This window comes from Danio rerio, chromosome 25, assembly GCF_052040795.2.
Source record: "Danio rerio strain M-AB ecotype USA chromosome 25, GRCz13ab, whole genome shotgun sequence".
Taxonomy (NCBI): Eukaryota; Metazoa; Chordata; class Actinopteri; order Cypriniformes; family Danionidae; genus Danio; species Danio rerio.
The window spans coordinates 27075484-27093390 of NC_141045.1; the positions used below are offsets into that span (position 1 = coordinate 27075484).

Sequence of the window (17907 nt, forward strand, 5' to 3'; positions counted from 1 at the left end):
CACCAGAAAAAGACTTCACTAGGTAACTTAGGATAACCAATCTGGCGGTCCTCTAATAAGTCATAGAGCTATGATTACATTTGTAACCCCGAGTTCTCAATTGCTTGAGACACTATAAGTGCTCGGAGGAATGCACACAATGTTAATCAGTACAAATGTTGATCATTTATTGTTCTTGATTAAAAATATGCATCTAGTGGGAATGCATGATTTTGCATTAAAAATAAACTAGGGTTAAATGTTTAAAAGTTTAGGCAACATAAAATACGTTGGCCAAGTTGTAATAAGTGTCTTTATTTTACAAATTATAAGAAAAGCAATAAATAGCTATTTTGACAGTTGTTAATGTAATTTGTACAATGATATGCTGCTGATATGACTAATTTAGAGATGTTGCCCTTTCAGCCACAAATTGCTCTCTGCAAATCAGCATTTTCATGCTTATTTAACAACTGTGCAATTGTACATTGTTGCAATTCTGTAAAATATACAGTATGGGCTGTATGTGCTCTAACTTTTTAATGCATTTTTTCTCTTTATTTACAAATATTGTGATGTATCACGGATGGTTTTCTTGCGATATATTAATATATGACAGAATATTAAGATATTGCATCGTGGGTTAACCTGTGATTCTTACCCCTATTAAATACATCCCTGTCAGCTGCTTTTGTCAATTCTAATTATGATTTGGCCTTTATTTCATCCAAAACACAACTCAGGAGCTAACTGGGTTATTCTGTTGATGTATCATATTAAGGGCAATTTCAAGGATTGGAAATGGACCTGTAAAACTATTTTCTTCTCTGTTTGTTTACCAATTTAATATCATGTATCAATGTATTAAATTGTACCTCAAAAAAACTTTATAGAATGTTTCTACAATATTTTAAGTTTAAGTTGTGTATGTTGTGCATTTTATATTATTTTTTTAAAAAAGTACTATCATTAGAATTCCGTTAGCAGGGTGACAGTTTCTGCCCCTGTTAGACCAGCATACTGCATGTTTTAGTTCCAACTAGCTTTATTTTTCTTTATAGTAAATCTGAAGACTCAAATAGCTTGTTCTGTTGGATTGATTAAGCTACTGTAAACTCTACATATCAGTAAGTATTGGACAGCAAATACAAACAGTTACTCTGTTCTATCATCTGCTTTGCTATCTTAAGCAACAGATTTCTATGTCAGTATATGCTAACTAAAAAAGCATTAAAAAGTACAGGATTTTCAAACAATTGAACCAAACTGAAGTCTGATGTTTCTTCATCATACCAAACCCCATCCATTTTTAGCAAGTAATACAAAAGCAGAATTAAACTGTATTTCCTTTTCATTAAAAGAACCATGCATTTTTACAGCAGTATTTATACCTTAAAAAGTCAGGGGCCCTGGAAATCATGTTTTCAAAATCGGCAAAAGAGAGCTTGTTGTCTCCATCAAGGTCAGCCTCCTCAATGGCCTTCTCACATACCAGATTAACCTCCTCTGGTGTAAGCTCCTCCTTTGTTAACTTGTTTAAAGTTTTTTCTAAATCCTCTTTGCAGATGTAATTATCCACATTAAAGTCTAAGAACAAAACAAATGATAAGGTTAACCACAAAAGGAGTTGCTTCAGTTTATAATTGGTGGCCTAAAAATGTATACTACTACTTGCAAAACTGTACATTGTCACATTGTTATTACATTATAAACAATTGTATATTTTTAAATTAGTTTATATTAAACTAAATATATAGTAGTGAAAAGTTGGTTTTACCATATATTTTAAAAGCATAAATTGCTTTTAGTTCTCTAGGTGCCATTTCACTGAGAACCGAAAACATGTCCACAAAGTCATTGAAGCTGAGGTTCCCCTGTCCATCTTCAGAGAAGGATTCCACTATTCGATTCCTGAATGGATTTTCCTAGAAAAAAAAAAGATGTTGAGAGTTCTAAAAATGCTTAATTGGATTGCACAAATAAAAAAAACCCTACAGATAGGCTGCAATTTGACAGAACTTTTTGTGTACCACCATAATATTTATTATGCAGTGTCTTTTTTTCACAGCGTTGATATGATGTCCTGGTGGCAAACGCTATTTGCATTGACTTCACCCACCAATAAGAAATAAGACTTGACACCCAGTTTCGCAGACAAGGCAAAAACATAGTTGCATTCTACAATGCAAGTCAGGGCTGTTCCATCTGAAAGACACGTGGGTAACACTTTACTTAAGGTGTTTATGACCTTTATGACCATGATTGTGAAAGAAATTTTATGTGTGCTTATGACAACTGTAATTAAATGTTTTATGTTAAGTCATGTCATTTTAAATAAAAATGACATTGTTTGACATGCCTTGGTTACAACAACATGACATAACCAAATACTTTATAACCTGTCTTTGTCAAGACAACATCAAAAAACTTATCATAAATGCCATTATAATTTTGTCATGAATTTCATAAGTGTCATTAATATTTTCCTGACCTCAACTAGTAATACAAATTTAATTGGTCATTAAAATGTTATTAAATATTATTGTCACTTTTCTAAAATGGCACTTTAAAGAAAAATTGATGACATCTCAAACAATGTCACATTCTTTTCATTTAAAATGACGTTTAAATGAAATTTAGTTAGACATTTTTATGACGTATCATGCTATGATTATAAAGATGGTATGACAAATAAAGTGTTGTTCTAATGGCAATGCTTCATTTTTGTTTGAATGCAAACCATTGTTTTATTTTTCATAAGATATTAGCAGAACTTTTTTATAGCAGAAAACCCAGTGTTATTTATATGTATTCATATGTGGAATGTAAGACCTTACAGGGCTTTTTTTACAGTAGAATACTGGCAACACTGTTGTCAGTTAGTAACAGAACTATTTAACAGTGTCGCCAGTTAATTACTATAACTGAACCATTACAGTGACTAACTGGCAACTGTCATGGTTGCACTTTTTCAGTAATGTTAGAAAACGAGGATTGTTTTAAAACCTATCGATTTATTAATAAACACTTACATATAAGAACTTGAACATAGAACTGGAACACATTGAAACACGTGTAGGCAAGGAATGGTCACAAAACCCCACCTAAGAACTGACAAAACTTAGGGGGGTATAAATACAAGACATGTTTAAACTGTTAACAAACAGGGGTGAGACACAGGTGCAACTAAAAGACATTAACAAATGGTAAGTAAACAGAATAAAGGAATCGCATGACATAACAAACACATAGAACACTACACCTGGGAAACACCTAATCGTGACATTTCCCCCACTCTCCTCTAGTAAGGCATGTCCTACAAAAAATAAATACAAAAGGGAGGAGTCACTGGAGGGGGGAGACATGAGGGATGCCGGAGAATGATGCGGAAAGAAGGTAGCCAGGGAGGAGTAGATGGACGGAGGGAACCTGAAAGGGAGAAGGAGCCATATAACGCAGAACGCAGCCAGAAGGAGGGTCCAGGGTGAAGTCAAGGGAGAAAGGAGCCATGGAGGAGGAAAGACTGACCATAGGGCCAACCAAATCAAATCACTTTTATTGTCACATCATCAGCAGCAAGTGCGCTATGATGAGTGAAAAGCTTAGGTGCTGGCTCCAGACAGTGCAAAATACAGACAGTGCAAAATACAACAACATACAACAACATACTCCCAAAAAAAGTAAAACCAGACAATGTAAAATTGGCAATTTTGACAGCAATACATAGAAGAGAATGAATAGGTGTACACAGAGTTGTAGGCAGTATTGTTTTAAGTATGAATTAGTTAAAGTGCAGTGCAAGCTTCATATTTATGGTTTGCAGTGAGGGGTGTGAAAGAGTTTGTGTGGGGTGTGTTAAGTGTTCATCAGCCTGATAGTCTGAGGGAAGAAACTTTTCTTCAGTCGGCTGGTGTGTGACCAGATGCTGCGGAACCGTCTGCCTGAGGGTAGCAGAAAGAAAAGTCTATGGTTTGGGTGGCTGGAGTCGCTGATGATTATCTTGGCTTTCCTCATGCAACGCCTGGTGTAGATGTCCTGGAGGGAGGGAAGCTCACCTCCTACTGCGCATCTAGCAGTTCGCACAATCCTATGTAGACCTTTGCAATTGCTGCTGGTGCTGTTTCCATTCCAGTTGGTGATACAGTCAGACAGGGTGCTCTCCACAGTGCAGGTGTAGAACGAGTGGAGGATGCGGGGGCTCATTCCAAACCTCCTGAGATGCCTGAGGAAGAAGAGGCGTTGTTGTGCCTTCCTCAGCACTGCATCTGTGTGAGCGGTCCATGTCAAATTCTCAGCAATTTGTACTCCAAGAAACTGAGTTCTGAGTTCAGTGGAGTTCTGACCCTCTCCACTGGTGTCACATTGATGGTGAAGGGATTGTGTTCTTTCTTCTCTCTCCTGAAATTCACCACCAGCTCCTTGGTTTTGCTGATGTTGACAGAGGTGTTTTTTCTGATACCACTGCGTCAGAGTGTGCACCTCCTCTCTGTAGGCCATCTTATCATTATAGGTAATCAGGCCCACCACGGTTGTGTCATTAGCAAATTCAATGATGGCTGTGTTTGGATGTACAGTCATGTGTGTACAGGGAGTACAAGAGTGAGCTGAGAGCACCAGTGTTGAGGATCAGTGTGGATGAGGTGATGTTGTTCCTTCTAACCACCTAGTGTCTGCCTGACAGGAAGTCCAAAATCCAGTTGCACAAAGAGCTGTGTAAGCCCAGAGCATGAAGTTTCACCACCAGCTTGGCAGGCACTATGGTGTTGAATGCTGAGCTGTAGTCCACAAACAGCATTCTCACATATGTGTTTTTGTTTTTCAGGTGAGACAGAGCAGTGTGCAAGGTAAAAGCAATTTCATCATCAGTGGAGCGGTTGTTTCTGTATGCAAATTGCAGAAGGTCAGTGTGAGCAGGCAGAACTGAGCAGATGTGGTTTTTAATAAGCTTCTCAAAGCACTTGCTGAAGATGGATGTCAGTGCAACCGGACAACAGTTATTGAAGCATGTAATTTTAGCTGATTTTTGTATTGGCTCAATAGTAGCTGTCTTAAAGCAATTGGGAACCACAGACTGAGAGAGCAAGAGGTTAAAGACGTCTGTGAAAACCCCCGCTAGCTGGTGCGCGCATGTTTTAAGTACACGTCCAGGGAAGCCATCTGGGCCTGTAGCTTTTTGGATGTTCACGCGACGGAAAACTCTTGTTACATCCACTACAGAGTCAGCCCTTATTACCATCCCTTACACCTTAACCCCCTCTTAAACCTACCCATACCACCAAACCTATCCATAACCCAACCTCTATCCCAACTCAAGAGGACCACAATTGTTTTCAAATACATTATGAACACAGTAAGTACATTGTATTTATTTTTTGATGCAAGTACATCGTAGTTAAGGACACTTAATATAAAGTGGGACAGGAAATAGAACTTATTATGACTCCAGAATAATTATTTATTAGGAAACACTTTAAAAATTTTCAGAAATATTATTTTAAATGAATAGGAGGGCAAAATAAATCGACTTCAACTGTAGGCCTGTTAAAATTTACAGGTGCAACAATGTGCCTTGATGTACTTGAATGTTAGAAATGTGTTATCCTACACCCGAACAACATTACTTATCAAATAAATGAACAAGGAAGATTGTTTTGAGTTTAAGTTATTTAATTATCTTGTTTATGAAGACTGCAGAGTGATGCATGAAAACAAATGACTTAGAATAATGTTTTTAGTATTTTGTTATATATATATATATATATATATATATATATATATATATATATATATATATATATATATATATTAATTCATGCTAACCAAAAAATGATCAAAGGAAATGTATTTATGTAATACAATATGAATTGATGTTTTAAACTGTAATTATATTGTTCTTGTCACCGACTCGGTCCCAGTCATTCCCCTCGCTGGCCAGCAGAGGCCACCATCTCCGAACTTTTAGCATTACATCATCCACTTATACTGATAGCGCACACACCTGAAAGCTATCCTGTTAATGACCCACGCTACCTGTTATAAGCCACGCTCAAACACCAGTTCAGTGCGAAGTCTTGTTCTGCCACGGCTAACATTTCTGAGCGTTATTCCCTTGCCTGATCTCCTGTGTATTACCCCGGACTGTTTCTGACTCTGAGTTGCCATCTGTCTGCCCCTAACCTTGCTTGTTATCTGGACTCTAAACCACGTTGACTGCCCTCAACCCACGCCTTATATTTGGACTATGAACCACGCCGCCTGCCACTGATCCATGCCTGTCATATCACACTGTGTCTGTCAGCCGCCAGCCCCTCGACCACTATTGCATACTGTTGATGTGAGTTTGCACTTTAGTGCGTATTGTATGATTGTGATTGAACTGTCTATTAAATACTGCAAATGGATCCCTCCGTGTCAGGCTCCTCGTTACAGAAGACTTCGCCCAACATGGATCCCGCAGCCATGCAGGTCTTGTCCCACGAAGTCACAGCTCAAGCTCAGGTACTAACGACACATCAGCAGCAATTGTCCCATTTAACCCAGCTTACCGATGAATTGGCTAAGTCATTGCAAAACTTGCAAGTTGCTTCCACAGCGCAACTCACCGCCAATTACTCTCCCAGTCAACACCCTGTTACACAGATCCAGACTTTTTCCGGTGTCCATTAGGCATTCCCTGAGAAGTTCTCAGGTAACCCAGCTAAGTGCAAAGGCTTTTTATTACAGTGTAAACTGTTTATCGCTCAACAGCCCCATCTGTTTAATGATGAGAATAATAAAATTGCCTTTGTGTGTTCCCTCCTCACGGGAAAGGCTTTAGACTGAGCTACTGCTGTTTGGCCAGACAATACCCCAATTTTCCCCTCATTTAATGACTTTCTCAAACGTTTTTGCACAGTTTTCGACCATCCTGAAGGAGGTCATAACGCTGGTGAGGAGCTTTTGTGTGTCCAGCAGAGAAAACAACCTGCAGCCGAGTTCGCTCTACATTTCCGCACGCTAGCTGCGCAGACTGGCTGGGCTGACGATCCTCTAAAGACCCTCTATAGAAAAGCTCTGAACCCTAATAGACTGTAATGGCATGCCGTGATGAGGGAAAATTACTGGACCAGCTCATCGAGCTTTCAATCAGGTTGGATAACTTAATTCGAGCTAGAAGACCCCTACGTTCTGTTTCTCCTTGTCCTGTATCCCCTGAAAATCCCTCAGCTCCAAGTTCTACTGAACCCATGCAACTGGGTAGAACCTGATTAACCCCTGAGGAACGTGAAAGGAGACTGAGAAATCACTTATGCCTGTATTGCTGTCTTTTGGGTCATACCAAGTTTCAGTGTCCCAATAAACCTCCACCCAAGACATTATCGGTGAGTGCAACCACTTTGTTCTCCACCTCCAATAACATTCTGAGTTTACCTGTCTGTCTAAAATATGGTGACGTAAAGATCCCAACTCTAGCTACGGTTGATTCATGAGCTGCTGGCAACTTTATTGATCACACGTTTGCCAAAAACTACTACATCCCTCTAACCACCTGTGATTCTTCCCTAGCCATCACTGCTATAGACGGATGCCCCCTGGGGGAAGGAAACATTAAATTCCGACCTCTACCACTCTCTGTTCAAACAGGATCTCTCCATGAAGAAGAATTCTCCTTCCTAGTGATTAACTCTCCTCAGCGTACCATTATCTTCGGGTTATCCTGGCTACAGATCCATGATCCCCAAATCTCCTGGAGAACTGGTGAGATCACAAGATGGAGTAATAATTGCCTTAACCAATGTCTACAATCTGTCACCCCTGTTCAGCTCAACACTATCATTGCCTGTTCAGAAGACCCTGAATTCAGTCAAATCTCCGGAGTTTACCAAGATCTCATTGAAGCCTTTTACAAGAGGAAAGCCACTAAACTCCCGCCTCATCGTGAGTATGATTGTGCAATCGAACTACTACCAGGTACATCGCCCCCTCGTGGAAGAACATTTCCACTCTCTCAGCCTGAAACCGAAGCCATGAATACTTACATTACGGAGGAGTTGGAAAAGGTCTTTATTCGACCATCCACGTCACCCGCTTCAGCTGGCTTCTTTTTTGTCAAGAAGAAGGACGGGAGCCTGCGCCCGTGCATTGATTACAGAGGATTGAACAAGATTACATTCAAGTATCGCTACCCCTTGCCATTAGTTCCAGCAGCCCTTGAACAATTAGAATCAGCCCAGTATTTCACCAAGTTGGACCTCCGCAGTGCATATAACCTCATTCGCATCAGACGGAGTGACGAGTGGAAAATCGGCTTCTCCACTGTAAATGGCCATTATGAATATTTAGTTATGCCCTTCGGCCTAGCAAACAGTCCTTCCGTCTTCCAAGCCTTCATCAATGATATCTTCAGAGACATGCTGAATCAGTGGGTCATCGTTTACATCGACGACATCCTCATTTATTCCAACTCCTTGCCTGAGCATATTTGTCACGTCAGAACAGTCCTAAAACGCCTGATTGAAAATCAATTGTACGCTAAAGCATCCAAATGTGAGTTCCATCAGACCTGTGTATCATTTCTCGGCAACATAATCAGTCACGAGGGCGTTGCCATGGACCAACAGAAGGTCGATTCAGTCACTCATTGGCCCAAACCCAAAACCATCCGGCAACTGCAACGTTTCCTTGGCTTCGCTAACTTATATCAGAGGTTCATCAGGAACTTTAGTACAGTAGCCGCTCCCCTCACAGCCATGGTAAAAATTAATAATGCCCGTTTGAATTGAAATAATGAAGCCACTCGTTCCTTCAACCAGATCAAGTCCCACTTTTCAACCGCGCCCATCCTGTGTTATCCTGATCCCAACTAGCCATTTGTCGTGGAGATTGACGCCTCTAACACGGGCATCGGTGCTATACTCTCCCAGAGATCCCAAGCAACTAATAAACTCCACCCCTGTGCCTTTTATTCTCGCAAACTCAATTTAGTTAAGAGAAACTACGATGTTGGTAACTGTGAGCTCCTAGCCATGAAAGCGGCATTGGAGGAGTGGAGACACTTTCTAGAGGGCACCAAACACCCATTCATTTTTGTCACTGACCACAAGAACCTCGAATATATCCGATCAGCCAAGAGATTAAACCCTAGACAGGCAAGGTGGGCTTTGTTCTTCATACGCTTTGACTTCAATGTCACTTATATTCCCGGGTCCAAGAATGTCAAAGCTGACACATTGTCGCGCTTGTTTGATGAAGAAGTATTGGCTGCTGATGTCGAGCCAATCCTAAAGGAATCCCTGATCTTAGCTCCCATTCAATGGGATATCGAAACTGAAATTCTCCGAACATCTGATCAGAACCCTACATCACTGAAATTCACAATAGCCCCAGTTCCGGTCATCCAGGTAGTACAGCAACCATTCAACTCATTCAGAACCGTTACTGGTGGTCATCTATTACCAAGGATGTTATTAAGTTTATAAACAACTGCTCTCCTTGTCATATGGCCAAACATTCCCGATTTCATTACTGATCTGCCCCATTCCCAAGGAAACACAACCAGTGAATTTGTCTTTCGATATTATGGTTTGCCCGATGACATCGTATCCGATAGAGGTCCCCAATTCACTTTACGACTGTGGTCTGCATTCTTCAAAAACCTCCAAGTCAACGTCAGTCTTACTTCCGGTTACCATCCTCAGTCCAACGGCAAGACTGAACACCTCAACCAGGAGATTGGTCGGTTTCTCCAGTCGTATTGTCATTCTAATCAGGCTGACTGGAACAAATTCCTCATGTGGGCTGAGTACGCAAAAAAATCCTTGAGAAAACCATCTACAGGTCTAACTCCCTTTCAGTGTGTACTAGGCTTTCAACCCCCTCTGTTCCAATGGTCCGGAGAACCCTCGGAGCTCCCAGCCGTTGATTCCTGGTTTAAAAAGTGCGAGGTTTGGAATGTGGCTCACACCCACCTATCTCATGCCATCAGGAGATTCAAGGAGCAAGCCGATCGTCATCGTCGTCCTGGCCCTACGTACTCCCCAGGATAGTGGGTGTGGTTATCAACCTCCGCCTTAAACTCCCCTGCAAGAAACTCAGCCCCAGGTACGTGGGTCCTTTTCAGATTGAGAGACAAATTTCCCCTGACCTTACCTAAACACTACCGTATCTCTCCTACATTCCATGTCTCCCTGCTCAAGCCTGCTGTTGGTCCAGCCGAGGTGGATAGGGAGGTGGCAGCCGGTGAACAGGGTCCCCCACCTATCATGATCGACGGAGAAGAGGCTTACCAGATCCACGAGATCCTGAGATCCAGACGCCGAGGCGGACAGCTAGAGTACCTCATCGATTGGGAGGGGTACGGCCCGGAGGAAAGATCTTGGATCAACCGTAAGGATATTCTCGACCCAACTCTGTTGAATGAGTTCCACTTGCAGCATCCGGAAATGCCGGCCCCTTGCCCCCATGGAAGACCCCGGCGTCGCGATTCTTCTGACTTCAGGAGCCGTTCGTTGGAGGGGGGCTCTATCATCGACTCGGTCACAGTCATTACCCTCGCTGGCCAGTAGAGGCCACCATCTCCGGACTTTTAGCATTACATCATCCACTTATACTGATAGCGCACACACCTGAAAGCTATCCTGTTAATGACCCACACTACCTGTTATGAGCCACGCTCAAACACCAGTTCAGTGTGAAGTCTTGTTCTGCCACGGCTAACATCTCTGAGCGTTATTCCCTTGCCTGATCTCCTGTGTATTACCCCGGACTGTTTCTGACTCTAAGTTGCCTTCTGCCTGCCCCAAACCTTACTTGTTATCTGGACTCTGAACCACGCTGTCTGCCCTCGACCCACGTCTGATATTTGGACTCTGAACCACGCCGCCTGCCACTGATCCATGCCTGTCATATCACACTGTGTCTGTCAGCCGCCAGCCACTCGACCACTATTGCATACTGTTGATGTGAGTTCGCACTTTAGTGCGTATTGTATGATTGTGATTGAACTATGTCTATTAAATACTGCAAATGGATCCCTCCGTGTCAGGCTCCTTGTTACAGTTCTATTAAAATGATTTTTTAAAATATTTTGTCAAAAAAGTATTTTTGTAGAGGTATGCACCATCATTTTGTGGCTAATAAGAATTGGTTCAGGCACCGTTTTGGCACCGGTATTGTTTTAAAAGTATTGATTTAGCACCGGTATCGAAAAAAACCCAAACGATACCCAACTCTATTCATGAAGTAGCTGAATGTTTGTTTCACCAACTGTATAATTCACAAAGAAGTCCTCGCAGCAAAAACACATCATGCGAAATTGAACAGCATTATAGATTGTGAATTTCATAAAGACTCATCCCACAAAATCAAGACTGTTTGCCTTGTGCAAAAAAGGGGTCAGATTATGAATTGTTGCTTTTGCACACAGATGTTAGATGGCTCCCCAGAGGAAAAGTCCTGCAGCATATATTTTCATTGCGTGACGAACTAAGGATTTTTCTAATTGATTGTGGATCTTTCTTTGCAAGTTATGTTACTGATGCTAAGTGGCTCACAGATCTTGCATAGCTGTCTGATATTTTTGATTGGCTTAATTCCCTTAATTTGTGTTAAAACCTACTAACAATGTCTAGGCTTTGTGAAGAAACTGAAGCAATAGAGAGGGCAGGTTGATGGGGGAAATCTGTTTCCCACCTTGGATGAATTTTGCATAGAATGTGCTTAGCTGCAAGCTCTGTCTGCACATTTCAGTAAGTATTTTCCTGAGCACCATAATTTGAACTAGAGTGACAGACGATGAAATTTCTTGTCGAGGTGAAAAGTTGTCTCCTGAATTGTGACGTTATGATGAATTGTGAGGTTGAATTTTGCTCTGAAGATTGGAGGCAGGATTGGATTTGAACGGCACATCAACTGCTTTGCATACACCTGACAACCCGGACTGCCTCTGTGTTGCATGTCACTCATGTGCTTGGGCAGATGTGACATATCCAGTTTTTTCATCTGAGTTCAAAGGTTGCCAAGTCCAAAGGCAAAGGCTGCTACAACTGCTGCTACAAAAATTAACCGGTTCGTAACCAGGTGATGGAAAAGAACTTTAGGGCCTACTCACACTATGCCATCCGTACCGTGCCCAGGCCCGTTTCCCGGATCGTTTGAGAAGTGTGAGTGCGCTGAATCGGGCTCAAGCACGGTTCACTTGGCCGACCCTGGCCCGGTTGGAAGAGGTGTGCCTGAGCCCGGTTCACTTAAGAAACTGAAGGCGAGACGTGACTTTTAAGGCACTGTTTCATATGGATTTATTAATCATTCTTACTGTTCAGTGAACGCAAACTGTCGTAGTTTATTAAAGACGCAAACTCCTCACTGCACGATAGCTGCGTGCCTTCAGCAGACCTCCTCATTCCTACAGCACGAGAGCTTTATGATTGTTTATGAGCGCCAAAAGTGGCGGATCTGTTCGACGAAATATCTGACTGCGTGTCCCCGCATCCCTAAGGACTGTTTGGCAAAATATTTGACGGCATATCAAACGACTGAAACGATATAATTAGAGAAATCTCCACTGTGCTGCTGAGTGAGAGAGTGCTTCTCACTGAACAGCGCAGCAGCGATGACGTAAGCGCGCCGAAGCCCCTTTGTGGTGTGAGCGCGGGCCGTCGGGGAAGACGGAAGCGGGGACAAGCGTGCAAGTAATCATCATGCTTACAAATCAAGTTAAGACATGAGTAGTATTCCTATTTCAGTTGTATTATTGCTGTGAAGTACAGACATGTAAATGCAGTAATCAAACTATTACCGTGGTGTACTTTTAGATGCATTTTGCAACAGGATAAGCCATACACACACGGCTGTTTGACCAGTGTTGCCAACTTAGCAATTTTGTTGCTAGATTTAGAGATTTACAGACTTTTCATACTACCCTAGCAGCTTTTTTTTTCTCAAAAAGCACCAAGCAACAAATTTAGCAATTTTTAACATTAATTTGGCTACTTTTAGCAAATTTTAAAAAGTGAAACAGTGGCTGCAGGCTTCACTCAGTCAAAGACTATAGGATACACAAGATATGTGTGGGGATGGGCTCAGACCATATGTGAGTTTCTGCAGATTTTGTGTGATATGAAGATTTAGAAATAAAACTAAATAGTCAGTCGTTGTATAATTTTATTGGTTATTCATAATATAGAATGTAATCGAAAGCTTTGCAAACAGTTATGGAGAATTTGATGTTTCCCATTCAGATAGAATGCCCGAGTATAATGTCCGAGAGGGGTTTCAAAGATGGCCGCCACGTGAGATGACTTGCCTTAAAGGGACGTTGACTCAGCAGAGTAAATTGCTAGCTCAGATTGTTTTCCATAAGTGATAATTTTTGATATTTGTTAACATGTATAACTGTTGGTAATTTAGGAAGCAATAGATTCCAATTGTGCTATAATTGTGGTTACTTTCAAAAATGTGTTAATTTCACAAGTTAAAAAGCTGTGATTGTTTAAAAGAATGTAACTGTTCATTCAGTGTTACATCAGTGTTATATTTAAAAATAAAAAAATCTTTTCAAAAAGTGTTTTTATTACTTTTACATATAGTCTATATTTTTATACAAACCTAAATGGACATATTTTGCTGAAATGGCCAGTCAGTTTGAGAAAAAATATTTTTTTTTTGTATACTACATAAAGATGTAGTTTAGAGTTGTGATTACACAATGACCTCATTACAAAATATGTTTATAAGAACCTATTTATTGTGCATCTGGATGTAATGTTTTAATATAATATAATACACGGCGCCTCAGAGAGTAGAGACATGAAGGGCTTACGCTTTTGAGATACTATGTGATGAAGTCACTGATACGCAAATTAGTGCTTAACGTCATCTGACTACATTTTGCTACTTTTCGGGCAGGCTTTAGCTACTTTTCTATAGTTGGTGTTGCCAACTATTTATTGGAAAAATTTTGCTGAATGAAAGTGAAACTGCTGAAAACTTTAAAATGAAATACTTACATTTTTAGATGATTTGTATAAAAAGTTACATTTGTGGAAAAGAGTATGATTTCTCATTTAAAATTGTAGAGGGGAGAAGTCAGTCAGTAGAGTTTATAGCAGAATAATTAACAGTGTTTGCCTGTCCTTTATGGCAAAATTGAAATAGAAGTAAAATAACATTCATTGCAATTAAAATAGCACAAAATGTTTTGCAGTTCGTGATTTTTTTTTTCACTTGAATAAAAGATAAATATTTTACATTCATATAATTCATAATTAAAGATTTCTTTAAAATTGTGTAAATATCTCGCTCAGTCTTTTGTCTCGCAAAGTAAGGATTTTGTCACACCGCTACTAGGTATACCATAATACTTATCAAGGAGTCGTTAATGTAAACAATGACCACTGGTTAACCATGTCTCTGAAGGTATTGTTGATTAAAGTTTGGAAGACAGAAGGACTGTTAGCTAATCTGAAGGGCATCAAAATATATTCATAGTAGCCAGTAGAATGCTGCTTCCCACTCATCCCCCTCCTTTATTCTGATTACATTGCAGGCACTACATAAATTAAGTTTCGTAAAGTACTTTGCTGTGCAGATTTGTTCCAGGGATTCGGGACTAATGGGAGAGAATATTTCTTTTTGGCTGTAATATCATTTAGATTTGATAGTCAATGCAAGGTTGTAATCCTTCTATCCTATCTTTCTAACCCACTAAGAAGAAACAAGCTGAAGAGGTTGATGTAGAGGTTGATGGCGTATGAACCCCTTCTTCAGCTCTTTACAGTCTGTAAACATTCTCTTCATGAAATGGTAGAATTATGTCTCTGTAATCATGGTAACCCCAACATCACAGAATGTCTGAGAGAATTGATGATAAAGAAATGTATGGTTTTGCAGTGAAGAGAGCCAGTTTTGAGAGTGAGTGCTTGGGTAGTGTAGTGGACATTTCCTTTCCCTAGGAAGTGCCTGTCTATCGGCGTGACTGCTAATGGAGATGGAATTTTCTCTGGCAAACACATCATCTATAAAATTCCCTGCTGCATCTGATTCAATCATGGTTGTAGTATGAATCTTGGATTTAGCAATGCGAATGGTTATGGAATTTCAATGCGTTGGTTGTTGAATGATAAAATAGTAGTTAAACTCACTAGTAGGATCTTAATCAGGGTCTCACAGAGCATGTTTTGATGTGCATCAATTGGCAGCATTAAAGGCAGAGATTTTGGCGGGAGTGTTGGTTTGGTCACTGTTTGCTGCTGTAATGGTGTATGCGATGTTAGAGATGGTAAATAGGTTTGAGTGGGTTTTCTGCCTCAGAGATTATCTAGACCAGGGGTGGGCAAACTCGGTCCTGGAGGGCCGGTGTCCTGCACAGTTTAGCTCCAACTCTAATCAAACACATATGCTTATAGATTTCTGGTGATCTTGAAGACACTGATTAGCATGTTCAGGTGTGTTTGAGTAGCGTTGGAGCTAAACTATCCAGAACACCGGCTCTCCAGGACCGAGTTTGCCCACCCCTGATCTAGACAGATGGAAGGCTCAATGAATTGATTCAATGGTTTCAGTTCATTTTAACATGATATTTCGGTCTGTAATTTAGTGATGAGACCTTTGCAGTAAAGGACTTTTATTGTGTAATTCAACCACCTGGTTTGTTGAGATAGAGTCCGGAAGTGAACGGCAAATTCGACAGCTGACTGATCTCCTAGTTGGATGGTCAAAAGTTTTCCCTGGCACTCCTGCCATCCTCAGGGTGATCAAACACTTCACAAAATCATTGCAGGAAGCTGTCTACTCCTTTACATTCATTTAGACATCTATACATTTTAATATGTACTGTTGAAATACTCCAATATATGAAACCTTGCTGACTAATTTATACGTATAAATTTATACAGTTTGGAAAACGCAAATAAAAAAGGAGTGATTTCCAAATTATTATATTTCATTGCAGACAGTATGAACATAAACTATTTCCTATTTTTATTTGTAAATATACATCATTTCCTGTTATTCAGACCTGCAACACATTCCAAAAAAAAAGTTGGGACAGGAGCAATTCAGAGCTAGTAATTGGGTAAATTGGTTAAATGCTAACCAGTGGCGGTGAAGCTCTGCCTTAGGTTGTCATCAGCATCTTTTAGTTTTGTGATTTCATCAGCATCTCTTGGTTTTTAGATGTGATTAGGGTGTTTGGGATTTTAAATGTGACATGAACCTCTTGGTTTCTGGATCTTATCCGGACTTGAAAGATCTAATCAATCCTGGGCCTGAGGTTCTAGATCTCTGTCTCTCTGGAATGTGGATCCCTTTGTTCTCTTGAAACAAACAACTTCCTCCTATTTCATTCTTTTCATGTGACCATTGCATGACAAACAATGCTTTGTAATTCCTCTCAGCCCCAGCATTTACTAGGACTGTAATAGTCGACTAGTCGATAGTTGAGTAGAACAGACTTGTTTTCATTGGAGTACATTGAAGTTCAGTATAGTTCAGTTCAGCGTGGTTTAATATTCACTGCTGAGAGTTCAAACACTGAAGAGCAAATCCATCGATGTGCAGCTTCACAAGTCCGAAACCATGCAAGGTAGAGTCTTCAACTCTTCTCTTCAGTTCTTCTCCTCTTCTGCAAGTGATATTTCAAGTGATATTTATACATTGGGATAAACCCCTTGAGATGTACCATCTCATTTTCAAGGGGGTCCCACAATTAACTTACACAACATCCAAAGAACGTGACATAACATAAAAAAATAATAATAATAAAACAAACAAATAAATAAATAAATAATAAAAAAAAAATAAAGACCTTAAATGAAGTAATGGATCGAATGTTAGCAGGTAAATTACTCCAATCTGTTGGACCCTTAAACATAAAAGCACTTTTACCCAGATTTTTTACAATGAGGAAAAAAAAAAGTCTGAACAGAGTGTCAAACTTAATAATTCAGGGGAAAAAAATACAAAATATTGTTGTAAATAGTAAGGATACTTAAAATGAATACATTTAAATATAAATTGAAGCCAATGAATATGTCATCTTGTGTGCAAAGATGGCCACTGGAACAGATCATGCAATAAACAATTATGTGTGTAAAAAGAACAACCCAGAACAAATCTGCAAAGTCTATTATATGCTGTATTAAGGTGAGCAAGATCTAGTTTTGACACACTCTGATAAACAATATCGCAATAATCAAAAATTGACAAAATAAGTTGAAGAGCAAGTTTCTTCCGAACACTAAATGAAAAACAATGTCTAGAGTCCAGACCAATGTAAGGTACTAATTCCAAAGTTAACTTTACTTACAATATGATTATTATGTGATGTAAAGCAAAGTTCAGAATCAAGCCACACTCCAAGGTATTTAATCGAATCAACTTCATCCAAAGAAGTACCGTCATTACATAATAAAAAATAAGAGTAAGTTTTCGACTGGAACCAAAAACCATAATGTAAGACTTAGTTTTATTAAGCACTAATTTATTATCTAAAAGCCAATTTTGTAAGATATTAAAAATCATACTGAGGGGACAACTGAATTTGTGAGATATCAGAATCTGACACATGACGGTATCATCAGCATAAAGTTGGACACTACACTTATCGAGAATTAATGGTAAATTATTAACATAAATAGAGAAGAGAAGTGGTCCTAGTATTGAACCCTGAGGAGCACCTCTTTCTTGAACCAAAAAATCAGAGTTAAACCCATTTAATACTACACATTGTTTTCTATTATGCAAATGTGCGTTAAACCACATAATTGCAGTTTCAGACAGACCAATATCACAAAGCTTATCTAAAAGTAAATATTGATCAACTAAATCAAAAGCTTTGGACAAATCAAGAAAAATATCACCAGTGAGTTTACCCTCATCAGCTGCAGCAAACAAATTATGAGTAAACTTAAGTAATGTAGTAGTTGTGGAGTGATTAGATCTAAAACCAGA

At 39.8% G+C, this 17907-nt stretch overlaps 2 protein-coding genes across 4 annotated transcripts in view; one reads left to right on the forward strand and one right to left on the reverse strand.

Moving 5' to 3' along the window:
• LOC147837713 (uncharacterized) overlaps positions 1-17907 on the forward strand; it is a 977861-nt gene that overhangs the window by 941557 nt on the left and 18397 nt on the right. The gene's annotated exons all lie outside the window — the stretch shown is intronic.
• cib2 (calcium and integrin binding family member 2) overlaps positions 1-17907 on the reverse strand; it is a 78854-nt gene that overhangs the window by 2052 nt on the left and 58895 nt on the right. For all 3 annotated transcript variants that reach the window (XM_087310517.1, XM_087310518.1, NM_200706.1), the window contains 2 exon segments: positions 1757-1904; positions 1371-1566 (listed from right to left, as the gene is read on the reverse strand). In XM_087310517.1, coding sequence (XP_087166643.1) covers positions 1371-1566; positions 1757-1904 — 344 coding nt within the window.